The sequence below is a fragment of the Paramormyrops kingsleyae genome, chromosome 1 (assembly GCF_048594095.1).
Source record: "Paramormyrops kingsleyae isolate MSU_618 chromosome 1, PKINGS_0.4, whole genome shotgun sequence".
In the NCBI taxonomy this organism is placed as follows: domain Eukaryota; kingdom Metazoa; phylum Chordata; class Actinopteri; order Osteoglossiformes; family Mormyridae; genus Paramormyrops; species Paramormyrops kingsleyae.
Genome location: NC_132797.1, coordinates 15,324,328 through 15,351,218, shown reverse-complemented (window position 1 = coordinate 15,351,218; position 26,891 = coordinate 15,324,328). Strand labels below are relative to the sequence as shown.

Below are 26,891 nucleotides of genomic sequence, written 5' to 3'. Positions count from 1 at the left end.
ACATTTAAAGAACTGACGCCGATCGATGGGTGATAAACACGCCATATTCATTTAAAACAAACATAATGTATAGGGAAGACCAGTTAAACTAATTCTTTTATATGCTATGGGGCTTATATGTTATATGCTATGGGATTATTAGCATGTTGATCGCAGACAACACCGATAAATAACAGAAACTTAATTTCCTACGAATGCGTGTTAATCCACTGTCCATTTGCGATTACGGGATAAAGTGAAGATGATTTTGAATAACGCTGAAAATAGCAAAAATCTGCTTGTCATTCAGATTACACAACTGCTTAGTAAACAATATAATAAAGGGCATACGCATCTCGGTAGGCTTCAGCTACCCATTGAAATGCATAACTGAACACAGGCTACAGGACCGTATACAGAACCGAAAAAAACTGAACATGCACCATCTACAAAACAAATATCTGGTTTCTGGACACGGCTGGAAATGCAGGCGACTCTCTGAGTTTCTCGTTAAGGGGATTTACATTATTTAATAGCACCTAATGCCTGATAAATAACTGAAGCTCACCTGAAACGTCAAACTGGAGCAGAGCGCAGGCGAGCAGGAGGCAGCCGCGTATTGCCGGCATGTTTCCGCCGCGTTCGCGTCCACTTCTCACCGCTCCCACGGTTTGCGCTTCCTGCCCCAGATCTACCCCAGCTTCTGCCCAGGGAGGGGGGGAGTAAAATAATCAGTGTTTTACAATGACGATCCGGCTACGTTTCAATCATCTCGGATCACCTTGCATGCACAGTCACTTCGCTAAGATTGGTATGGGAGGGCTCCTACTGCTACATAATTTATAGGAGGCCAGTCCGGCGCTTAACCCGCAAATACACGCCAGATTTCCTCCTAGCTCGGTGCTCTGTTTACACGCGTCGCACGGCGATTTTCTGCGCTTTTCTCCTTTGATTAAATGGGCTGCGAAGCCTATACATGCGCGTAACATCTTAAATTAAAAAGGTGACACGACAATCATTACATACACGGCGAACATTGCAGTACATGGGCGAAAGAGGTGCGCCGCACAGAAACATTATAGATGCGACCTTTATCGCATTTTATGCACATATAAGCCATTTAAAGCCGACTTGTTATTGTCTAATATTATAATACGCGTTTAAAGACGAGAATCATCCAGATTGTGGACAAAGACTCATATTTTACACAATGCGGCTGTTGTTAACAGAAATGCTAATAAGAAAAATGAATATTATTTGTCATCACATGCAGGGGGCGATACAATTTCCACATTAATGTAAACAGTCAAATAAGCATTCGTATTAAGGCTCTTTATGTTGTTAGCTCTTGTATACAAGACTGACCCAGATATTTCAGAAGAAAAAATAATCAGGATATCCGAGGACTCAAAATATTTACGCAAAAAAAAAAAACCCAGCGTGGTTATTTGAACGCCAAGTGCGCTCAGCTTTGCATTCTGATTGGTCAGCCCACCATTTCTGTGCTGATACCACGTGATCAGCTTATTGGTTCATCATTCTGCATCTTCTCCAGCCACTGCTTGGGGCCTGGTAAATGTAGCATGTGGTTTGCGGCGAGGGGCGGGGGCGGGTTGTCAATAAATTATATTAGCCTAGTTTTCTCTGAGATGCACGAGGGTGTGGCTTTTACAGCAAGCCAGTTCCCAGAGGTCAGAGCAGAGTTACATTGATTTGGAAAAGCAGTCATTTTGCCTTGTGGCCTGTGCCATTAAAGTGAGTGAAATTTATGACAGAGTACTTAGGACAGTGTCTGTGATCACCCCAGAGATAGTAATCAGAGACTGCCCAGATTGTATTAAGGATGGTAATGTGGTACATTTAGTATGTCCTAAAAGTAATGTCTCCCTCGTCTGGTCTCATATCACTATGGAGAAGAATCTCCTTTTAGTGGCTTATGAGTTACATTGAGAGATAAATAAATAAAATTACAAAGTAATTCTGGCAGCAGGTTCTGTTTTGTGTTTGTTTTTTTTTTTTATTTGTGAGGCAGCCGAATCCATGTAACCAGGGAGCAACCCTGCTAGCCGAGAGCCCAGGATGCCAGTCTGTCGTAGGGCACACGCATTGCCAGTCTGTCGTAGGGCACACGCATTGCCAGTCTGTCGTAGGGCACATGCATTGCCAGTCTGTCGTAGGGCACATGCATTGCCAGTCTGTCGTAGGGCACATGCATTGCCAGTCTGTCGTAGGGCACATGCATTGCCAGTCTGTCGTAGGGCACATGCATTGCCAGTCTGTCGTAGGGCACATGCATTGCCAGTCTGTCGTAGGGCACATGCCTTTTACAGACACTCGTCCACCTACTCGCATGTCTTTGGCACCCACCAAACACAGCTTGATTTGACCCCCCCCCCCCCCAACTCTGTAAGTATGAGGCAACAGTGCCACCGACTGAGCCTCCACACCCCTCTCTGTGTGATCCTGGAAAAGTGCTTATTTTTTTGTTTATTTTTTTTTTCTTCTTAAAATTAGGTTAAGTTCAATAGATGCACCTGCTGTCACATACATTATAACTGCTTTCTGTGTGCAGAAGAGGCTGTCATTGTAGCATTCATTGATAGTGCTTTATGGAGGGTGCTGATTGAGTGTGAGGACCATTTATCCTGGCGCACTACATACTGTTAATGACTGTAGCACTTTAGATGATGTGCCGTACAAAAGTTCTTTATAAGACCATCATAAGAAATACATACATATTTATAAATGATGCATAACTCTTACTGGTTCCAAAGCCCCCGCCCCCCTCCCCCAAAAGGACACATGATAGCTATTGATTTAGGTCTGAAATCAGTGGTAGAGAGATTTTACATCAGAGGTGAACCAGGAGATCCCCAAATAAGGTAAAATCATTTCACCCCTCACCAGACATGCCTTTCCAATCCTTTATTGTACCCGTCATAAAAACCACATATTGTTTTATCCATCACTCAACAGATGATTATTTAGATACGCAAAGATGCTGATTTACATTGTGCTGGTAACTCAATTAAGGTTCTGCTGTCCAACTGTAATAGGACATTCCACCCCCCAACTATCCATCCATCCATCCATCAATCCATCTTCCAACCAGTTATTCAATACAGAGTTGGGAGTGGATGTATAATATACTTGATATTGCACCATTAGTCTGAGGGCACTGCAGTTATCAAGAGCAGACATTATATAACCGACACAGTTGTTTCCCTGTATGTTTATAAATAAACCTTTTCACGTCTCTGAGTTCCTCTTCACAACTGTGAATGTTAGCTGGTCTTGTTTAGTAATTTCTCCCAATGTGTATTATTTATGGATATTCACTTGAATGCTGCACACAATTAGCAAACATCAGTCTGGTGTGTTTTTAAAAACATCTGGAGAAAGACAAACATCTCATTAACCCCATCTTGTTGCATCATTTCCATTTTTCACGCCAACGATGCACTAAAGCATGACAAATTCTCCTTTGTCCAAGGGGATAAAACCTTATCTGCCGACATTTTCCAGGGGCGTGAAGGAGAAGTTCTGCCCAGCGTCGTGAATAAGCCTGATCTCTCTGGCATACTTGCGTTGAGAGCCTTGGCACGGTCTCTCTTCCTCTTGATGTCCAGAGCTCTCCCCAGTGGCCAGAAGGGTAGAGCAGACATTCTGCTGTCTTGCTGGGTCTGACTCATGCCCCGCCGTCGGCCCCTGGGTCCCTCGGGGATTTGGGAGCTCCAGCAAAAGCTGTACCGTGTTATTTTTACTGTCATAAGCTCACGTGTCCCTTCTTTCCTCCTGGCTCCCCAGACGAGCCTGCACTCGCGATGCAAATAGCCTGCGTTCTCACAGCACGGAGGCCATATGTCACCCGTTACAATCTCAGGATTCAGTCAGAATACCGTTTCATTATAGTATTAAGGAAACAGCGGGGCGCCATCAGGACCATAGTGGACTATTCGATTTTTCATTTGTCCATCTATCCATTCTTTCATCGTCAGGATGTCTTGTCCAGAGGGAGACATATACAGTCCTTACTGCATGGCACCAGAGAGTGTGGATCTCAGAGCTGGTGTTTCCCTAAAACAAAAAAGCTTTAAAACATTGAGTGCAAAAATGAATTTTTCAAAAATATTTCATATTATTTATGTATGTACTGGTATTATGTAACATGTGAGATGTCTGGAACAAAACATTTTTGGAGCGTGGGACACTGCTTCAGAGAATGGGCTGTATACATAAATCAGCACAATTTTTACAAATATGATGACAAAAAGAGTGGCTTCTTTTTGCACCAGTGTACTGCTCTTTACATTGACCATAAATCAAGGCCAAAAAAACTAATTAGTACATGCAATTTGTGTGTTTAAATTACTATAATGTGGGTTTATGGGCAAAAGTCCTTCATTCAGCTATCTATAATGTTTCTGTGAAGTACACCACATTCGCTGCAATGATCTGCAATGATCATCGTGTTTGTAGTGATTGCTGTGTCAGTTTTTTAAATAAAGATATTGCATATATATATATATATGTGTGTGTGTGTGTCTGTGTGTGTGTTAGGGCTGCACGATATTGGGAATAAATCACATTGCAATATTTATTCTTTCTGCGATATATATTGAGATATTGGGATTTTAAAAATTCTAATAAGTTCAATAGCTCTATTGCAGGGGTATTCAACTAAAATTTAAAGAGGTCCAGTTAGAGAAAATTTCATGAAGCAAAGGTCAGGAAGATCATAATGTCTAACTATTTAGTGTGATGTATATTTAAGTAGCATATCAGTTGCATCAACATTGCATGTAATCAGTACCTGACTGTCAAATCAAATTAATTCAGTGCAATTCAATTCGAGATGTCTGCACACACATGTAACAGTTCTTACCTTGTAAATAGTATGCTTTTGTATTTAACCATGTAAACACACTTTTGACGTAGCTCATTTTAGGTTTATAATGGAATAATATAGATTTGCCGTAAGATTTCCTGCGCAAGTCTGAAATCATGAGTGGCGTGCCAGATGCTGAAAACGTACAATTTTTGTTTCACCTGAGTTGATCTATATAACAGATAATATTACTTTATACATATGTTAAAAAGCGGAAACTTCCACGAACATGAAATCACTAATAAACTATGTCTATTTATCCAACATGTTATATAATACATACTGTATTTGAAAACTTTTCAGCTATATGATTTCAGGACAGACCAGCCACTCTCTTAGGAACATTACGGATTTTTGGTTGCGGGTGTTCACTTCGCTGCTGTTATTAAGCAGCCACTCTGTTAGGAACATTACGGCTTTTTGGTCGCTTTGCTGCTGTTATTAACACTAATGGCACATTAGCGCAGACAAAGGGCTGCATACGCCGAACTACGCTTCGCAGATAAAGGCGTTTGACGTGCATTGGTGTGGGAAGCGGCAGTTCTAGTGCTAAACCACTACCGAAAAGACTACAAAAGCTGTGGCGGTTAAAATAGAAGGGCCCCATCAGGTTTTAAATCATAACTTTCTGTTTTGGCTATCGGTCCAGGTCCGTATGGGGCAGCTTCTGGGTCCGGGTCCGCCTGTTAGTGACCGCTGCTCTATTGGTATAATTAATCATTCTAGAAAGATTGACCTGATTTAGCCCAAATATAATGGTATGATAACTTAATCAGTACTAAACAGAGCATGAGCATTAAACTATGGAAGCTTATCGCATATGAGAGTTAACATGAGTGACAAAATAACGCTGGGTTAAATGGTTAGAATGTTTGTGCTTGGTGGTTCGTTCTGTGATAGATATGTTTGTTAGCTGCCGGAGCAAAGCTGCGTGTCGACTCCGTATCCAAAAACCTTTAAATTGATTTAAATTATGTTAGACAGACTTTTGTGGATTGTTTAAGAATAAGAACAGTGTGACATTTGTTAGTTCAGCAAAAACACCAAAAGCGTTGTCCACGCCGCTTAATTTAATTTGCATTACTTAACATCGCACATCCTGCGATGTGACTATTGCACGTGCGTACATCGCGATGACGATGCTGAAACGATATAGGCTATCGTGCAGCCCTAGTGTGTGTTTTGCAGCGCATTTAATCAAGAAACAAGAGTGCAGAAAATCACGAGATGCACAGATCACTGCGCTCAGGGGAAATTAATACATGCAGTTAAGAGCGGTCAATTCCACATTTTTCAGTACTATTGTTATCTAATAAGAGAGGAAAGGATGACACACTGCATAATGTACAGTGTAATAAGCGAGGGAAGGAGGGCACACTGCACATTGTACAGTGTAATAGGAGAGGGAAGAAGGACATGCTGCATAATATACAGTGTAATAAGAGGGAAGGAGAACACATTGCATAACATACAGTATAATAAAAGTAGGAAGGAGGGCACGCTGCATAACATATAGTGCAATAAGAGGGAAGGAGGGCACACTGCATAATGTACAGTGTAATAAGAGGGAAGGAGGGCACATTGCATAATATACAGTATAATAAAAGTGGGAAGGAGGGCACGCTGCATAACATACAGTGCAATAAGAGGGAAGAAGGGCACGCTGCATAACATACAGTGTAATAAGAGGGAAGGAGGGCACACTGCATAATGTACAGTGTAATAAGAGGGAAGGAGGGCACATTGCATAATATACAGTATAATAAGAGTGGGAAGGAGGGCACGCTGCATAATGTACAGTGTAATAAGAGGGAAGGAGGGCACATTGCATAATATACAGTATAATAAAAGTGGGAAGGAGGGCACGCTGCATAACATACAGTGCAATAAGAGGGAAGGAGGGCACACTGCATAATGTACAGTGTAATAAGAGGGAAGGAGGGCACGCTGCATAACATACAGTATAATAAGAGTGGGAAGGAGGGCACGCTACATAACATACAGTGTAATAAGAGGGAAGGAAGGCACACTGCATAATGTACAGTGTAATAAGAGGGAAGGAGGGCACATTGCATAACACAGTATAATAAGAGTGGGAAGGAGGGCATGCTGCATAACACAGTGCAATAAGAGGGAAGGGGGGCACACTGCATAATTTACAGTGTAATAAGAAGGAAGGAGGGCACATTGCATAACATACAGTATAATAAGAGTGGGAAGGAGGGCATGCTGCATAACATACAGTGCAATAAGAGGGAAAGAGGGCACACTGCATAATGTACAGTGTAATAAGAGGGAAGGAGGGCACACTGCATGCTGTAATTTGAGAAGGATGGAGGGTGCACTGCTATGTGCTACAGTTCTCACACTTTGAGGCTTCTCTCTGCTCCTTTATAAAATTAGAGGAAGATAATTAGTGTCCCCTGAGTCTGGCGTGTCCAGGCTTTCCATGCACAGATCAATAACAGCTCACTCTCCCTGCAGCTTCTTAAAAGCATGCAGACGAACACCCGCCCAGCCAGCCACAGAGCCTGCCACCAGCCTGCTCTTTCCATAAGGCAGGTCTGCTTTAATTAGAGCCCCCCCCCCCTCCAAATTGCATAGACCACCACAAAAATCAGACAAATAACAAAGGTAAATGCTGCCCCAAAAATGCCTCGTACAGTTTACTGATTCCTCTCTTTATGACAGACAGTCCCCGGTTCAGCTCCCCCTGCTGTGTGACCCCACCTCCTACCCTGAAAACACCCCCTCTCCCATTCATCACTGCAGTGTAAACTAATTACATCATATTACTTTAATTTTATCCCCATTTTTCCTCTTTAAAAATACTTTACATATCATTTCCCATTTCTTAATTGTTTTTCACCCAAAGTGCAGTGGCTACTTCTCTCGCGTTTTTCCAACCTGTCCAATCTTCACCACCCCAATTTTAACTTTTCTACTTCCCTTCTTCAGTTTGCACACAAATTTCAAGAAACACTGAGCCCCAGTGAGGTGTCACGTGCCAGCCCTCCCTCGGGGGAGCCTCTAGTCAAGCAGCCGAGTGAAGGGTGTCACCTTGCTCTGAAAAAGACTAGGAGAAGTTAATTTTCGTTAGCCTTTTCCTTGTGTAAATATTATAATGAATTAATTACCTTTCCTGTGACATGCATAGTTGCCAGTCAATATTCTGGTTAAATATCACTGTTGAAGGGTGAAAAAAAGTTTCCTGTTTTCCCTAGCAGTCGTTGTTTCCAAAAACAAACCGTAAATAAAATATAGTTTTAACAGGTAGAATTAACAGAATATTTTTTTTAGTGCTCCCATCTAGTGGCGAAACTAGATATTGCAGTTTGTTTAGAAACGAAATTCCTTAGCAACCCGCAGAACGTATGAATTAGTTAAAGGGAAAAATATTTTATTAAGGCTAATTGATCTTTCTCTTAACATACAGTATCAGCCTGTTCTTTTTATTGCAACTTGATTATAATGTTCCTGTATAACAAGGTACCAAAGCAACTTAGAGAGAATGAAGTGCTGTTTGTCTCATCACTTGCTTCTTTTATTAATTCATCTCGTCCCGTTTAGTCTTCAGGTGGACTGCATGTTATGGTTGACCTTGCCTAAAGGATGAACTGGGCATGACTTACCATAATTTAAGAACCTGACCTGGCAAACTCTACTCCATGTTGCCTTTAGCCAGGGTCTACCGAACATGAGTAGCATTCATTTCTGTCAGGAAGGCAAAGGGTCTTTAGTTCCAGGTCCCACGTTCTGCATGGTCAGGGGTTGCAATGACCTAAACAGCAAGAAGGTGGGCAGTAAAGAGATGAGGAGAACATTCAATGGGAAATGTGCGTGAGACGGCCACGAATACACATTTATCGATCTATTCTCGCACCAAGCACTGAAGTGAAAAAAGCGCTATATTCTCCCCTCATCAGCACGGTCACATCCATCGCACTTAACCGGAAAAAGAAGGGGCTGCCATGCAAGAAATGTAATTAATTCATCATGCAAGAAGAGGGTGTTGTGCCCTCAAAGATTTTGGCAACAAGCAAAATATGGGCTGTTTCATTTACATCGATAAACTAATTGAAATCGGCAAAAACTCTTTTACTCTGAAAATGAAAGTATGTAAGTTGAATGCAAGCCTATGTTGAATGCAATTGTCAACATTTTCTCCACATGTCCGATAGACCAAATTTACATGCAGTGTTCATAAATACATTGTATGGCCAAAAGTATGTGTACACCAGTTTGTAAGGGGTAAAACTGGTGCGTGATTACTGAATAAAAGGATTCATCACTGCCAAATATACCAAGTTACAGATAAGATGTCTATGGACATGGGAAAACATTGGGAGATGTTGAGGAGGCACACAAAAGCAAAGATAAAATAACTGCCTTTATTTTAGGCAATTAGTCAGGAGTTCGACAATCCTCTTGTGTGCCGACCCTATAGCAATGTAGGAGCCAACCAATAACAAACTAAACTACAACATAATAACACAGAATTACATAAGATAAGGAAAAGACACAACAAACTTGACAGTATTAGTCATAAAATATATAAACCCCCGCTCAGTGTATGTTGCTGGTGATACTGCACAATTGAATCATGCACATTACCATCTACAACAAATAAACACAATTCACAAAGTTAAAAAAAAAACCCAAATTAAAATATCTGTTGAGGTGGAAGCTGGAAAAGATTCAAGTGGCCGCCCTTCAACCACCACCCATTGTTATTACTGATTAAAATCTAGACATTTTAGAAACCACAACTTAAAAGCTACGCCTGACCAACTCCAACCTCCACACACAACCAAGCTACGTGTGTCAGTTCTACTTCCATTTCTTTATTGGTCTCCCAACTCAATTAATAAATACAAGACAAATACAAAAATGCATGGCCATCCACCATATCCCATGCAAGTTTGTCCCACATCTCATTCTGGAAACCAAAGGTTTTAATATAAAGTTATCTGGTCTGAGCCAGGCCTTGGCACGTCTGCAGGTCCTTGAGCAAGGCCCTTAGCCCCCAGCTCCCTGGGTGCCAGTACAGGTGGCTGCCCTTTGTGGCCAGCATGCTCTCACCTACAGAGAGGTGAGAGTGGTGGGAGGCGTAAAAAGAATTTCCTCATGGGGATCAATAAAGAATCTATCATTATTATTGTCTACAGGGAAGGCTTTCCATTAGATGTTGGAATATTGCTGGTGGGATTTGCTGCCATTCAGGTTGGATATTGATTCGGCTGTGTCTGAATTCCGGGGCTTCGAAGGATGTGGTCTTTGAAAGTGTAGTAGCCTTTGTAGGCTGTGTTCTTCGATGGTCGTACAGAAAGCGTTGTCAAAAGGGATGGTATGGCCTACAGATAATTTCCTTTTTGCATCACCAGCTATTCCCACCCTTAGCAATTTGAGTTCCAGCTTCATCACTCAGCATCTTAGAATTTTAAGGAGGGAACTGTTCTACTCTGCACAGTGATAGCAACAAGCTTTCTATGATTAATTCCAATTTTATCATTTATATTGCAAGGACTTTATTTTTCAATCTTAAACAATAAGCTAAACATAGAATGGCATAGGATTTTTAAGCATTAAACATAAATACTATCATTATCAATAAAACTTAAGCACAATATAGTGACAAAAATGTTCATGACTGGGAATTACATTAGGGTATAAAAACTAATCTTTAATAAATGCGCGAGCATTGAATCTGAACATTGATCAGAAATCAGGAATGACGTTTAGAATCTGCTGCATAAAGTGCAGCCCCATTGCATTACAGAACATGAGAAGCACTGTGAGATATCAAGACATATTTTCATGTTCTACCTTTAATTAAATCCATTGTGAATCTGACAATAAAATTACTTTTAATTCAACTTCCTGTTCCAAGACACATATGGAAATATAAAGGTTCAGATATTTTAAGCTAATGTTGAATGTTTCTATGGCTTCAACTGTTTGAAGAAAAACTCTACAAATGCAGATACATGCAGGACATCAAAGACCGACAGTACATTGATATTTTCAAGGTGGTCTTGATGGCCTTCTTAAACCTGATTGCTTTGTGAACACAGGGTGAGAATGAGCCAAGGATCCTGACCTTCACCAAGTGCACTTCCCTTATGTTTCAATCACATTTACACAGGTCTGTTAGCATTACACAATCTAACATAATATCTACCAGAGTAGGGAGGACACTGTGAAGGTCATCATGGCCCAGCAGAATGCTACAAATAATCGTGTACAGCAGCCATAAATCATATTAAATCATATTATTGGGTAAATAAGTGCTCTAACCCTCCTGACCACCCTCGCTGCACTTGGCAGCACGGCCGCTGTTCTGCTCTGGTTTCAGTCATACCTATCGGACAGATCATTCCTAGTGGCTTGGAGTGCAGAGGTATCCAGATCACATCAAGTAACAACCGGTGTTCCCCAAGGCTCTGTCCTTGGCCCACCCCTCTTGTCACTGTGCATTATCTATGTTTGTCTAAAAATCCAATCACATAGCTTCTCCTACCATGACATCCAGTTATACTCAACCTACCTGCTTGACAACACCATTGTCTCTGCTTGGATCTCTGTATGTCTGGGGGATATTGCAGCCCAGATGAAGGACTATCACCTCCAAGATCATCTTGTCTTCCTTGCAAGTTCTGTGGTATTTCTGACAGAATGACATTCATAGAAGTCTTAACCCTGGAATTCTGAAAGTACGAGACTGACTGCAGAACCATTTTACAGGCTCACAGACACAAACTTTGTAAACATACCCACAGTGGTCTTTACGTAACATAATCGAGCTGAGCTATTTTGCATTACAATGGGCATCTTGATAAAGGCCTGATATGGCCTTAAATAAAACATGTCACCTTAGCTCTGCACTATAAATGCCTCAGCAGGACGCAGTGCTGAAGAAGCTCAGGTGACAACTTCAGAAAGGTACGGTATTTCACCATGCCGCAATATGAAAGCTACTTCATTAAATAACTAAGATGTTCCGATGTTTAAAAGAACAACTTTAAAACACTGCTTGTTGAAAGTCAAATCCGCAAGCTGACCATCTTAAAGGTATTTGAATGTCCATCACTGTAGTCAGATATACCTGTAATCTCAGGTTCTGTGTAATGACAGTGCAATGCTCATAGACATGGCATTTTTAGTATCAGACATGATTTCCTCTCCGTGTCCGAACGGCTTTCGGCACAATGGATCTCATTAATACATGCTGTAGAGCAGGGGTAGGCAGTCTTATTCAGAAAGGGCCGCTGTGTATGCGGGATTTTGCTGCAACTCCCTAATTAGATGACTAATTAGAGGACTGGGTTTGAACAGCTGCCCTAAAGGTTATCCCTAAAACCTGCAGACACACCGGCCCTTTGAGGACAGGATTGCCTGCCGCTGCTGTAGAGTAAGTCTGCCAGGCAATGATATGGTAATACTAATACAAAAAAACACTTTCCCAGCCTATTTGGCAAAGTATATTTACACTCAGACACATTTATCCTGTGTGAGATATGACAGCTAGATGAATGCATTATATGTGTGTAATTTACACAGGAGAAGCCATGGATTTGGTTACTTGGATGAAGGCATCCAGTTCTCTCCCACTGCCCTTCCTTGTGCTATCTTTCCTGGGGAGCATTCATGCTGACCTCCCATATCCCCCCACTGCCGCCCCGCAGTTTGAGGGCTACCCTTACAGTGTCATATGGAACATGCAAACTCCCGTTTGCAAGCAGAACAACATCCCTCTGGACACCTCGCCATTCCAGGCTGTTACCACCCCAGAGGCTGTTCCTGACCAGTTCCTCTTCCTGTTCTATATCAACCGCCTGGGGTTGTTCCCTTTCGTGAACGAGGACTTTAATAATGAGATCAATGGGGGCATCCCGCAGAAGGGTAACCTGACGGCCAGTTTGGAAGTCGCCCAGGTGGACGTCGCCCATTATATACCTTCAGAGACCATCGCCGGCCTGGCTGTCATTGACTGGGATGCCTGGCACCCCCTGTGGGACAGAAACTGGGGCTCCAAGTCTGTCTACCGCACGTTGTCTATCGACTACGCCTATCAGCTTGACCCATCACTTTCGCCATCTCAAGCCAAGCTCGTGGCCAAGGAGCAATTCCAGACAGCTGCCAGAAGCTACATGGAGGACACAATGGGTCTGGGGATCAAGATGAGGCCTAATTACCTCTGGGGCTTCTATCTCTTCCCTGAATGCTATAACTATGGCTGGGATGGCACTGACTACACAGGAGAGTGCCCCAAGTGGGCACAGACTGGCAATAACCAGCTCCTGTGGCTGTGGCAGACAAGCACAGCCCTCTACCCCTCTGTCTACCTACAGACCAGTCTGGGCAGCACCCGCAAGGCCGCTCTGTACGTCCGCAACCAAGTTCACGAGGCCATGAGGGTGGCCAGCCTGCCTAAGCACCCCTTCAATGTCCCCATCTACGTCTACACCCGTCCTGTCTTTGCCAATCAAGCCAACAAATTCTTGAGTGTGGTGAGTACGTCAGGTCCTGGCTACCTTAATCCGACACTCTTATTTCAGTTTTGCCATGTTGACTGAAACTATCCCTCGGACAAGATGTTTGTAATCCTGGATGACTTTGCTCATGACCTGCATATGCTCCCTGTAAGCTGTAAGCCATCATGCCACGGAGTCCTGTGGTTCTGTCTCACCCTCCTCTGTCTGTCGTCATCTCCAGAAGGACCTGATCCACACTCTGGGTGAGAATGCGGCTGTAGGGGCCTCAGGTTCAGTGCTCTGGGGGGGCGTCACAGACTTCAATGACAAGGTAAACTCTCTTGAAACACATGCCATCTGCATGTCTGCGGCGGGGACAGACTAAACGATTGTGGTTAAAAAAGGATCACTGTGTTCACAATGTCCATGATAATTGCAGTTCCATCACTTTCAAGTAAGAGAAATAAGAAATCAGCAGTAAACAATAAAGCCAATGATGCATCTATGCTATAACAGTGCTTTAGGCCTGTTTCCTATCTCAGGGGATCTTTTCTTCCCACTCAGTCACAGATTACCTGTCTATATGTCACACAAGCACGTTCCATCCTTGTAGGCATCATGCGAGGCTTTGTCCTCCTACCTGACCTCCAACCTGAACCCCTACATCGTCAACGTGACGGCGGCTTCCAGGCTCTGCAGCGAGTCACTCTGCCAGGGTAACGGCCGCTGCATCCGGAAGGACTACAACTCTGACGTCTACCTGCACCTGAACCCTGCCAGCTTCTCCGTCCGAAAATCTGGCGGAAAATACATGGCAGTGGGCATTCCCACCCTCTCTGACCTCACCTACTTCTCCGAACACTTCACCTGCCAGTGCTACGCCGGGCTGAGCTGCTCGCCCCGGATAGCGAGCGAGCTCCCCATCGAACCCGTGGTCATTCCGGTGTAACACAGCCCTTCAGTATGCTGTAGCACCACTACCCTTTAAAAACGTTTGATCACCTTGCTGAGTCATTTATTCATTTGCTGTTTTGTATAGCATGTGTTTCTCCTTTGTAAATTAGGTTCAATCAAGGACATAGGAATCAGGAGTTTGGCGGATCTAAAAAATGGCTTGCAGATCTAAGAGAAGATTGCTGGAAAAGGAAGACAGACATATCCGTTAAGAGGAGGGGCACAGCGGCGATACAGAGGACACCAGTAGCAATGACAGTATTTTGTTATGGAATGGTGAAAAGACAATCTATGGTGTGACTCTCGGAAAAAGATAAGATAAGATAAGATAAGATAAGATAAGATAAGATAAGATAATCTTTATTGTCATTGTCACTTGACAATGAAATTGAGAAAGTGCAGGCGACTCAATGTCAGCCATGAGTAATAAGAGAATATATTAAAAATATACAAATTGCACTGACTATACAAATTGCACTGACTATACAAATTGCACTGGATATATAAATTGCACTTCAAAAATTAACAGTTCTGTTTAGAGTTTAATGTCATGATTGCTTTTAGACAAAAATAGCTTTTTAGGTGGTTTGTCCTGATTTTCATTGTTCTGTTTCTCTTTCCTGATAGCAAAAGCTGAAAGAGACAGTGACCGGGATGTGATGAATCCTGTAAAATGTCCGTGGCTTTTTTCCGGCATCGGGAGGTGTAGATTAGTTCCAGGGTGGGGAGACGGCAGACAATTGTTTTCTCCGCTGGCCTGATGACCCTGTGGAGAAAAAAGGGTTTTTTGCTTAACAAACCAAACACAGAAGAGAAATCAGAAAACGAAAGGACCACAAGTGTGATAGATAACCAAAGCGGAGATCACAAGGCAATATTCTGCTTATAATAATGCTGCAGTAATTGGGTTTTTCTGCACACCTCCTGGGATAGATATGATGCTTCGTTTTTACTGGTATTACCACAGGGGAGGAGATGTAGTAAGTAATGTGGATGTAAATTTATGATAGAGCCAGTAGGGGGAGCTAACTGTACTTTCCACCTATCTAGTGATATACAGTAGCAGTAGAATAAGAGATACACTGGTATGTGTTGCATTGTGCCAGTGTTTGCGAGCTTGGAAATAAAAGCTCAGAAATTTTAACAGCACTCTGCTTAATCCTTTAAGCAGTATCCAGAGAAAATTAGTTATCCATTAGCTATGTGAACACTGCATGTGAGGACATACAGTCATAATACTGTCAGTTATGGTAGCAAAAAGATTTGAATCAATGCACAAACAAGCCCTACAGGGAAAGATCTACGAAAACCAGAATAGACAATGCATCCTGTTGTGATTCACTTACTGCCACATTATGAAAGATTTCTAAGTCTTATTATGCCCTTCTGCAGATTTTCATTTCATACAATGAAAGTTTAATAGACAACAGTAAAACTGTATCCGTGGCATTATGATCATGGTCTGTCTCCGTCATGTCAGCGTTTGGCCAGCAGAGGTCACTGGCCATCCTGAAATCACATTATTGCTCCCAGCTCCAATATCTTAACCATCCGCACCTGTCTCGAGATTGTTAATTGTGTTCTGTGTACATATATGCCTGCCCTTGCCATCCTCCCCAGATTGGTCATTGAGGTTGTAATTATTGTTAGTTTGTAGCTGTTGTGGATGTTAGTTTAGTTAGTGGTTGTTGTATTGTTGGTCCTTGTCCTGTTCCCTGTGAGTAGGTTCATCCCAGGCCCTCCTGCCTGCATCTCCCTGCCTCCCTTTTTGACTCCTCCTGATCCATTTGGTTCTGTTTATTGTTTCTATAAATAATCCCTTTTTGTTCCTGGAAGCCTGTGTTTGGTGTGTCCCTTTCATTGTTTGCATCAATTTTCAGCAGATTGAGTTATTTGCTCTTTATAAAAACCTCACAGATTCAATAACCTTACCATTAAGATCTGCTGCTCAATGTCCACCCATTCATTTTCTGTTTGTTCTATTCAGGGTCACAGCGGGTGGGGAGTGGGGGGGGGGGTCTAAAACAAGGCAGGGAATAACCCAGGATGGGGCACCAACCCGTTACTGGGCACACTCACGAACACACCTAGGGACAGTTTGGTAACTCCCATTACCTTCAGCATGTTTTTTGGACTGTGGGGGGAAATCAGAACACCTGGAGAAAACCCCACGCCGACACAGGGAGAACAAACCCGTGGTGTCATGGCGGAGACTCGAACCCTGATCCCAGAGGTGTGAGGCAACAGTGCTTGTATTAATCAAGGGAATTTAAAGAACTCGTTAGGGTGACTGCAGGACATTGTTGTGGAACGTGACCACACCTAAAAATTGTGAAATTTATTGTTACATTTGAAGCAACTTTTTAAAATAATTTAATTTACACTGCCTGGCCAAACAAAAAAAAGACTGAATCATTATTACAGCTCAGCAACATTATGCAGCAATAAAGGGAAGTCAGCTGAGTACCTGAATCTACTGGCCAGGTTACACCTCCATCCATCATCATCATCAACACCTCCACCAATCATAAATGGATTGTTTTCTTCCCTGTTGGCATGGGCATATTCCAGGACAAGAATGCCAAGATTCATTGGGTTCGAATTGTAAAAGAGTAGTTCAGGGAGCATGAGGAATCATTTTCACGCATGACTTGGTCACCACAGAGTTGTGACCTTAACCTCATTGAAGGTGTTTGGGATGTGCTGAAGGAGGCTTCATGGAGGTTCAGCTCGCTTGTCAATACAGGACCTCGGTGAGAAATGAATGCAGATTGACAGATATAATAACTGAAAAAAGGATTCCATCCATTTAACAGACACATATCACGTCAAAGTCAGAGCACAGCAGGGACGGCAGGCCATCAGATCGTGCACATACACTCCCTGGCAGTTTCAAAATGTCAAACTCCCCACACAGCTATGGTGGGATTTGAATCCCCAACCTTTAAGGAATAAGACAATAGTACTACCCACTGAGCCATAATGCCACTCTTTTGGGAGGATTAAAGAATCCTAATGAAGAAAAAGAGATTAATTGAAGACCTGCCCCATTTTTTGTTCCAGCTAGGGACAACGTGCTGGATCAGGCATTTGAATTGTGCTTCCTGCTCAGCATGTCTGATTTGCATGCTCACTCTGTGTTTCATATAAATATTAAATGAGCTGGTAATTAGAAGGTGACAGGGTAAAGCAGTTACCTCTCACAGGTAGTAGATGTGAAGTCAATTCTCTGATTTTTTTTTTTTAACAGGAAACTATTTTGTTCTTCAGAGACAAAAACAGATTTAAGTATACTATATACCCACATATCTCTGAAACCATATTCACAGAAACAATCTTTTTGAAGTGTTTGCTTGTGTAAGGCCTTTTTTTCAGTATTATTCCCGAAACCCCATTGCAGGGCTGCCAACTGTCATTCATCTGGCGTGACACTCACGCTTTCAGACTCGCTCATGCAAGAAATCTTACGGCATAAATAATATTCTATTATATACATAAAATCAGCTACATCAAAAGTATCGGGGTGGTTTGCAAACCCTACAGACTCTTTACAAGGCAATAAAACTGTACATGTAAATGCATGTGCATGTGTGTGCAGATTTGTCTCGAATTGGAAATCTCACTCCAGCCAGCTGACCAAAGTTGGCAACCCTGCCTTTAAGATGCAAAACAAAACAAAAAAGTATTTTGATCCAGGGAACGACTGCCAAACAAAGCAATTAACAATGTGAGTAGTTTACGGAGTATTTTATATTGTGAAGGCCTTAATCACAGCAGTAAGTAATGCAACTAAACAGAATTGCATACTAATATATCAATTCTTACATGTCATATATCATATGAATATTGCAATATACAGTCATCCGTCAACTTGCATCCTATTAGGTAATATCCAGTTGTACATCCCACAAAAGCCGTAATAACATTCCTCAAGAGATGTCCGAAACAGACCTTCAGTGGACGTGAGCGGACATATCTCACTACGTGTGCAGCATGCGGCTAGAACCAAAACAAACCGACTGCACTTTATTCAAATGTGTGTGATATTGTATCTTATGTTATACGGTATATTTGACCTCTCTCCTATAACGATCAGCATACGTTCAGACTGACTTATGTCCTCACTTCCAGGACAAAACCTGGACGTAAGACGATGGACATCTGTACATTTTATATATCTTTCTGTAATATATTTCATTGGTACAGCTATTGAACAAGTACAGTGTCGCTTAGCTTAATTTAACATATACACGCACATGAAACAACAGAAAAGAAATCAGAATCACAGGTACACTTTTAAAGGGACAGTTAGCTTTCTGTCAGAGACACATGGAGCTTAGCCTGCAACCACTGGGACCACCTAGGTCAGTGTTTCTCAACCCAGTCCTTGGGGACCCACAGTGGATCCATGTTTTTGCTCCCTCCAAACTCCCTGCCAGACAGTCCACATTTTTGCTACCAAAAACGTGGACTGTCTGTGGGTCCCTGGGGACTGGATTGGGAAACACTGAACTAGGAGGATATGCGCTGAACATCTTCACTATGAAACACACCTTCCTCAATGATTCTACTCGGGCATTTTCATATTCTCTGCACTGGTAGCTTCTTTCTTGCCAATCTGGCAGCACAAAGTCATAGCAAAGGTCATTCCGAAAAGCTAAAAAGACAGAGAAACACATGCCATGGTGTTAACAGGCAACAGGCAAAAAGTCAATAATCGGTTACTCACAAGTATAGTTACAATCGTGTAGCGTAAATGTATCCAGTGAAAAGTATTTATAATTAGTATGGTAATGAAATATGAATTGAATTGGAATGTACTGCATTTTAATATAGGCGAAATATCCTTACCATCAGGATTGCGATGGCAAAAGCTACTCCCAGAACTACTGCCAGGTGTTGCTTGAAAAAAGTTTGCACAAACTCAACGCAAGGCTGTAGGGAACAAAGCAGAGGCCTCAGAACACAGTGCCGTACCGTCATCTGTCAAACGCACAACTTTTCTGGGTCTCAGGAATAGCCTGCCCGAGACCAAAGGCTCACTGGGTCATGAGCCGAGTACGTAAAGCTCAGCTTAAATTGTTATGCTCAGTTTCGGCTTTTGGAACAATTTTCAGCCTGGATTGTGCAAATCAAGTACAACCATCCATCCATGTATGATCCAGAGTCCATCCAAGTCACCCTTCATGGAAATATATATATATGAGTATATAAGTATATAAGTATATACTATATATACTGCATATATGACTGGTGATACCTGAAGTAGTTGTATAATTGTGATTTAAATGTAAATGTATAAAACATAAGCCGCATGTAAAAGGTATAGTGCCACAAAATCTCCCCTAAAGTATGATACTGCTGCTACCATACTTCATACTTCCTTGCGGGGGTGTTGTTTTTTTAAGGCAAGCGTATGACGTTTGGACACACGCTTTGAGGTGCTGTCAAAGACCTCTATCCACGCTTCATCTGCCCACAGAAACCTAGCGAGTGGCTGACTGCCAAGCTTTCTGCACGCGCTCCGCCCTGCGACACTCATACAACCACGACACCTCTATCCTGACTTCTCCTTTATTTACATCGTAAGTCTCATTGTTCACTTGGTGACTTTTGACTGACGGCCATTTCTTAGTGGTACCTTCTGCATTCTGTGGCGGACCCTGAGATGCCCAAAGACTCTGAAATCATTTTGTGCCCTTTTAATAATCCTTTTCGTTGTTTTACTTTGCCTTCTGTGGAAAGCTTTTCGGAACTCAGGTAACTTCAATGGCAGATAGGTAGTGGCTAGTGAGAAGGAATTTTTATTGTTGTTTTTTAATTAAAATATTTCATTATCAAACTGCAGTAGAAGAATATCTCTACAATCCTATTCAGGATAAGTGGTTGGAAGATGTTTTTCTTTGTTTAATTTTAACTCATGTTTGTTTGAAGATGTGTAAAATGGAGTGAATTCATAATTGAAAGCATCATGAGTGAAAATTTAAAAACAAAAGGAACATGAATATGTTTCTGTGAACACCGCCTCCACCATCCACCGGTCCATCCAAGTGGCAGGTCACAGCCCAGCAGCCCTCCCCAACAACCTCAACTCCTTCTTCTCTAGCTTCGAGACTGACAATACCTCCCATCTCAAAGACATGGTCTCCTCCCTCATGCCCGCAGGAACAGAACTTTCCTTCGACACGGAGGAGGTGGTGAGAGCCCTCAAGAGGACCAAGGTGAGCACAGCACCGGCCCAGGCAACATCAGCGGCCTGCAGTGCTGTGCAGAGCGGTTAGGGGGCGTGTTTCAGTGGCCGCGTCCTGCAGTGCTGTGCAGAGCGGTTAGGGGGCGTGTTTCAGTGGCCGCGTCCTGCAGTGCTTTGCAGAGCGGTTAGGGGGCGTGTTTCAGTGGCCGCGTCCTGCAGTGCTGTGCAGAGCGGTTAGGGGGCGTGTTTCAGTGGCCGCGTCCTGCAGTGCTGTGCAGAGCGGTTAGGGGGCGTGTTTCAGTGGCCGCGTCCTGCAGTGCTGTGCAGAGCGGTTAGGGGGCGTGTTTCAGTGGCCGCGTCCTGCAGTGCTTTGCAGAGCGTTTAGGGGGCGTGTTTCAGTGGCCGCGTCCTGCAGTGCTGTGCAGAGCGGTTAGGGGGCGTGTTTCAGTGGCCGCGTCCTGCAGTGCTGTGCAGAGCGGTTAGGGGGCGTGTTTCAGTGGCCGCGTCCTGCAGTGCTGTGCAGAGCGGTTAGGGGACGTGTTTCAGTGGCCGCGTCCTGCAGTGCTGTGCAGAGCGGTTAGGGGGCGTGTTTCAGTGGCCGCGTCCTGCAGTGCTGTGCAGAGCGGTTAGGGGGCGTGTTTCAGTGGGGGGGTTGACGATGCAAAAATGTTCATCATGGACAAAGTACACAAGCATCTGGAACTCCCCAACACCTCAGCTAGACTCAGTTTGCAGATTCCTCATCTGCATTCAACACTATGCAACCACACATCCTGGCAGAGAAACTCTCCACCCGCTTCCACCTGGAAGACCAGCTCACTCTGTGGATCATCAACTTTCTGACCAACAGGACACAGAGAGTGCTGGTCAACAACACCTTCTCTGACCTCTCCATCACCTCCACTGGCTCCCCCCAAGGCTGCGTCCTGTCACCTCTTCTGTTCATCCTGTACACCGATGACTGCAGGTCGTCCCACTCAGACTGTCATCCAGTGAAGATCGCGGATAACACAGTCTTCCTATCTCTGCTCTCTGGCTCCTCACATCACCACAGCTCAGTACTCAATGAGTTTGTGCAGTGGTGTGACAACGCCTCCCTGGAGCTAAACGTGGAGAAGACCAAGGACATGGTGGTGACCTTCTCTAATAAACAGAGGGAGCTGGCGACAGGATCTGCCAGCATGATCCACGGGCAGACAGTGGAGGTGGTGGAGGAGTACAAATATCTGGGCACTATCTTCGACTGCACCCTGAAGTTTGTCCCCAACATTGAAGATATTCTAAAGAGATATCAGCAGCTGCAATATCTCCTAAGGAAGCTCAACAGCTTTGGGGTCAACAAGGTCATAATCGGAACCTTTTACTACTCCTTCATTGAGAGTGTCCTCTGTTTCTCCATCGCCTGCTGGTATCACTCCACCAGCCTACAGCACAGGACCCACCTGCACAACATAGGGAAAGTCTGCTCTAAGATCATCGGATTCCCAGTCAGAGCACTTTCATCCCTGAGTGAGCAGCAAACTCTGAGAACAGCGTGCAGGATTCTGCAGGACCCTCCCATGCTCTGTTCCCAGAGTTTGAGTGGCTCCCCTCAGGACGACGGCTCCGCTGTCCCGGCTGCAGGACACAGAGGAGGAGAGCGACCTTTGTTCCCAGAGCCATTCAACTCCTCAACTCACACACTCCTCCTCCCCCCCGCCTCCCTGCACTGGAACCCGTCATTCATTCTGCACTTGATACCCCCCCGCCCCCCAATGCCCATTAACAATCCCTCCCTTTTACATATTTATTCAGTTCCCATCTACCTGATTGACTGCAATTTTGCACAGAACCTTCTAAACACTGTAATCACTGTTGCACTTTACGTCACTGTGTCCTTGTTCAACTGCCATGTGTGTCTTAATTGCCCCTCGGGGACAAATAAAGTTTTTTTTAATTGAATTGATTTGAGTTGAATGATGTAGGTCTACCCCTGTCTTGTGCCCCCTGCTCTTTAGCCCCCCCCCCCCACCCCCCACAACTCTGACCAGTATAAATGGTTGGAAGATGGATGAATAGATGGTTTTAATGTTTCCCGTCTTGTTTTTGCTTTGAATGTGACTTTCCACTGCAGTGTTGCACATTGCTTATTCAGTCCGGTCTCTTAGCTATACTTACTGTTCTATACACCATCCGTTGTTCCGAGACATTCACGCACCCATACGATTTTTCCTTGCAGTCACAGGAATTGGGGACTGTCTTCGTTCCCCAATCATGGTACCCTTTGAACAACCCGCAGCATTTGCCCTGTGCCAGAGAGATCACTGAGCAAACAGGTCCCATGTGTGGGTCCTCCTCTTCATAAAATGCACAAAATCCACCTCACTTTAATTTACATATTTACCCGCTATAAGTAACTCTTGAAAATGCTGGAACTAGGTGAGTGCAACTATGATGATCATTTTTCTTAACCTTAATTTATTTCCTTGTTTGGTTATGTGTGGTCATCTGAATATTCCTGCAATATTCCTGTGTGAGTTTGACACCACCCCTGAAATAGCCCCTCCTTGATAGACCTTCTCTTGCACAGCCTGGAGATCAGTTTGAACTGAGTCGGTCATATTCTCCAGAGGTTTAAGCTTCTCCAGCTTCTCCTTGATCCAGTTCATGCCCTGGAAGATGGGGGATGGCAAAAGCAGCAGATGTTAACAGATACGTAGTAGGAGAGAAATGGCTGGAGTAGATACCAGGAGCCAGGAGGCCCCTCTTACCTTGTCCTTCTCAGTGACTCCCAGGATGCCCGCAGTCAACAAGAGAGAGAAGATGGCGAGCAGCCCGATGAAGAACTGCGGCAAACAGAATGAAGGACGAGTGTTTGAAGTTTACTCCCAAACACTGAAGTCATGCGATCCAAAGGTACTGAGGCGTCAGAATGAAAGAACCACTCAAGTAGGTCGACACATGAAAACGTAGTCTGCTAAGTGTCCACAAATTAAAATAAAAAACACAAAAAGTTACCCATACTTCAGAACTATTAAGAAGTCTGAGCACAGCCACATAGGTAATGTGCTGGTGGTATTGGGTGGCTTTGGAAAGTACTTACTAGCAACAGCATGCATCTGCTCTCACGAATTGCACCACAGCAACCGAGGAAGCCAAAGATCATGATGATCACACCCACAGCAATTAGCAAGAGCGTTCCGAGGAAAGAGACACTGGTTATCTAAAAAGCAGAAATGAAAAACGATTAAATGTCACAGATCTCGGACATGCTGTGTCGGAAATTCATATGCTACACTATAACAGACAACCAGAAAGTTAAAGGTAATGTCCCTTTTTTAACAATGTATAATGCTCCTCAAGCATTTTTTCCCAGTTTATCTCTTACTTGGTTCTGAAATCATATTTATACATAGCCATTGCAACAGCAAAAAACTGAGTGCAAACGGATTGCGATTTGGCAATTAGGTGACAGGAAAAGCATCTGGTTAATTGCTTGACGTACCTCGTTTCCATCTTTAATCACTTTGAGGTATACGGAGACACCAAGAATGACACAACCACTGACCTAGAAGAAGCAGGGAGATGCCTTAAAACCGCCTGAATACCAAAGTCGCACTTAGTTTAGCCACAATGTTCCATTGCACGAGTCCACTGATGTTTGTTTAGAATATGTAAGAAATACACTTATATAATATATCATTTATATATAACAATATTATTTTTATATCCAAAATGACTCCAAGAATAAACATACACCTGTTCATCTTCCAGCTACCTCTCACTTTTTCACTTTGCTTTATAAAGCTTTCTTTAAGTTTTGCTACTACAGTATATATAGTTTATTTCATTTATATATGGTAATTTTTATATACTGTATTGTTCACCTCCTTTATACACTGTCGCCTTATTGACATTGTAACTGTATCAGTTCGGGAACTTGTGTGTGACACAAAAACAATAAAACTTTCTAATCTTGAATATTTGAATCCAGTACCAACTCATGGATTGGCCTATGCCTGACGGCACAGGGCACAAGGCAGGGGTTTGCCCTAAACGAGATGCCAGTGTACCAGTGTACTGCACACACACAAGTGGGTGCTTTTCATGCCTCCAGATATGGGGAAGTGAGATGTCGGTGCTACCAGAAGAGCCACTGTAGCACCATGTAGAACATGGTAAGTGCACACATAAAGAAAATGTGGCTACGCTTTACATCAACTGCACCTTCAAAGAGCATTCATTATGCATTTATAGAACATTCATTATGCATTTATAGAACATTCATTATGCATTTATAGAACATTCATTATGCATTTATAGAACACTTAACATCCTAAAATACATGAACAGCTTAAATATACAGAAATAACAAACATTTTCAGATTAATTGATTATAATGTTTGTTATTATCATATAATGTTTGTTTTAAGTGTATATTAAGGCTGTTAAGGTATGTTAGGATATTAAGGTATACTTACATGCTTCTTTTGAATGCGCTATAAATGCATTATGTAGGAGCACTGAATATTCAATGAATGCATTATAAAGGCATCATGAAGGTGCAGTTAATGTAAAATGGAACCGAAAATTCTCTTTTGACAGGGACTGAGAAAAGAAGCCAGTGGAGGAAATGATAGGAAAGCACTGGGGTGCTGGTCTCTCTCCATGCTGGTCTCTCTCCAGGCTGGTATCTCTCCAGGCTGCTAGGGGCCAAAAACAATCCCACAAACAAATAAACAAGACAGGCCAGCTATTTATGAAAATAATGAGGAATGGGGGGCAGGTGGAATCAATTCTCATGGCAGCCTTGATCAGGTGACTCTCTCGCCCAAGACCCTTCCCACAGAACACTATCAAAGATGGAGGAAAGAGCAGAAAAATAAAGTGAAATTCAATGATTTGGATATGATTTCGTTACATTTGTAACCCGAAACACCATCACCAGTTTCTGTAAATTCTTTAATTAGGGTTTCTTCCCTAAAACAGTGTTTCCCAATCCGGTCCTCGGGACCCACAGCCGGTCCATGTTTTTGCTCCCTCTGAGCTCAGCTGCAAGATAGCCAGAGCCGGGAGGGAGCAAAAACATGCACTGTCTGTGGGTCCCAGACAACTAGTTTGGGAAACACTGCCATAAAGTATTACTTACAAACTTACAAAGTGTATGGAAAAATGTAATATATTACAAGCAGCTCCAAAGAGGAATCTGCTGGCAAGACATTTGTGGCTCATAATTCTTTATCAAGTTATCCCATGCTGTTCCTTAATTAGCCAAATCATGTTGTGTCATTATCCCACCCTGTTCTGTTTCAGCTGATAGGTCCAGAGGGCCACCAGATAGCTCTGACTTGACTTCTTCACAGACAAAATCCAAATTCCAGCAACGACAGAAACTACAAACCCCAACCTGAGAGAATCGTATGGAAGCCATACTGCCGCCCTGCTCTGTGTCCCTACCTGCCGCATCCCCCCTGGCAACGGATATCGCCGTGCCTCAGAAAATGATTCAATTACCATCGATCTCCCCACTGATTCACTTAATGTGATTTTCAGATGGCTTCGGCCATTTCCCAGACATGGGAGTGGTCAGATTTACGTGCTAGCTTGTTTATGACATCTTATAAGATTAAATAACATGCTATGTGCTATAACGTTAAATAACATGCTATGTGCTATAACATGAAAAAGCATTTTACTGTTAAATGTGTCATAATTCTCAGCCAGAAAATGTTGGACAACATGGGTCATTTATACCAGAGTCAGTTAAAAACAGAATCCTGAATTTCAGATAATACTCAGTCATATAGTGAAATGCATATAGCAATAATAATAATCTGATAAATCAATGCATTCAAAATACCTATCTTTTGTTCAAGAGTTGATAAAAAAGTTACATCCTTTTATTATAACATTACCAAAAGTATTAATAAAAAATTACCTTTCCTTTCAAAAAAATTTTTAAATAGTAGGAAACACTTTAACTTACCCAGAAGAGCAAATTAAAGAAGAATAGGGAATACTTGATGCATCTGTTTACAGCCATGACCAGAGGTAGGGAGATCTGTCCGTGATGTAATCTCTCAGCCTGCAGCAGTACGGCCAGCCTCTTCATCCATGAACAAATGATCTTCAGTTTCTGTTGCTTCCTCTGCTTCCTGGACCAGTGGGTAAGGACCTAGGAGCTTCCAGCAAAGCCCCCGGCACACGGTGGGGGGAGGGGGGGGACGGACGGACTGTGGGCTGATCACAGACACAGAGGAGTCACGTGAGGAACCAAAGTGACGCTGAGTTTAGATCGTCTCACTTTGTACAAGAGACGAGGTACTTTAATGGCATCAGATGCCAAAAATAGTTATTTGTGATCAACAGGTGGCTGCAATTCAGTTCTGAGTTTCTTTGCTTTTCTACTTACTGTGTGGAAGAAAAT

At 43.0% G+C, this 26,891-nt stretch overlaps 3 protein-coding genes across 6 annotated transcripts in view; 1 reads left to right on the top strand and 2 right to left on the bottom strand.

The window, feature by feature from the left end:
• ptprr (protein tyrosine phosphatase receptor type R) overlaps positions 1-1,436 on the bottom strand; it is a 55,927-nt gene extending 54,491 nt beyond the window's left edge. The window contains exons 1-2 of one of the 3 annotated variants that reach the window (XM_023826565.2): positions 1,345-1,436; positions 548-682 (exon numbers count right to left, since the gene is read on the bottom strand). In XM_023826565.2, coding sequence (XP_023682333.1) covers positions 548-608 — 61 coding nt within the window. In that variant the 5' untranslated portion in view covers positions 609-682; positions 1,345-1,436. The other 2 variants (XM_023826573.2, XM_023826555.2) reach the window with 2 other exon arrangements.
• Positions 1,437-12,453: 11,017 nt separating this feature from the next.
• Positions 12,454-14,290, top strand: LOC111851421 (hyaluronidase-5-like). Its single transcript, XM_023826352.2, has 3 exons — positions 12,454-13,377; positions 13,583-13,672; positions 13,955-14,290. Exons 1-3 carry the CDS (start codon positions 12,454-12,456, stop codon positions 14,288-14,290), a joined length of 1,350 nt encoding a protein of 449 aa, XP_023682120.1.
• Positions 14,291-14,906: 616 nt separating this feature from the next.
• On the bottom strand, positions 14,907-26,665 carry LOC111851528 (tetraspanin-8). 2 transcript variants are annotated; one of them, XM_023826545.2, is made up of 9 exons: positions 26,451-26,665; positions 23,970-24,032; positions 23,568-23,687; positions 23,236-23,310; positions 23,041-23,136; positions 22,643-22,771; positions 19,147-19,230; positions 18,849-18,952; positions 14,907-15,061 (listed from the first exon to the last, which is right to left on the bottom strand). In XM_023826545.2, exons 1-8 carry the CDS (start codon positions 26,574-26,576, stop codon positions 18,863-18,865), a joined length of 783 nt encoding a protein of 260 aa, XP_023682313.1. In that variant the 5' UTR covers positions 26,577-26,665; the 3' UTR covers positions 14,907-15,061; positions 18,849-18,862. The 2 variants fall into 2 exon arrangements, with proteins under 2 accessions (XP_023682313.1, XP_023682308.1); XM_023826540.2 differs by lacking the exon at positions 14,907-15,061 and having other exon boundaries at positions 18,028-18,952.
• Positions 26,666-26,891: the final 226 nt, after the last annotated feature.

Bases quoted from the DNA above. Each gene is read 5' to 3' on its own strand.
- LOC111851421 (XM_023826352.2), top strand. From the start codon at position 12,454: ATGAAGGCATCCAGTTCTCTCCCACTGCCCTTCCTTGTGCTATCTTTC. The intron at 13,378-13,582 runs GTGAGTACGTCA...CGTCATCTCCAG, and splicing joins CCAACAAATTCTTGAGTGTG to AAGGACCTGATCCACACTCT. The intron at 13,673-13,954 runs GTAAACTCTCTT...CCATCCTTGTAG, and splicing joins TCACAGACTTCAATGACAAG to GCATCATGCGAGGCTTTGTC.
- LOC111851528 (XM_023826545.2), bottom strand. From the start codon at position 26,576: ATGAAGAGGCTGGCCGTACTGCTGCAGGCTGAGAGATTACATCACGGA. The intron at 23,137-23,235 runs GTAAGAGGGGCC...CCCATCTTCCAG, and splicing joins GAGTCACTGAGAAGGACAAG to GGCATGAACTGGATCAAGGA. The intron at 22,772-23,040 runs GTCTATCAAGGA...TCTCTGGCACAG, and splicing joins TCCAGGCTGTGCAAGAGAAG to GGCAAATGCTGCGGGTTGTT.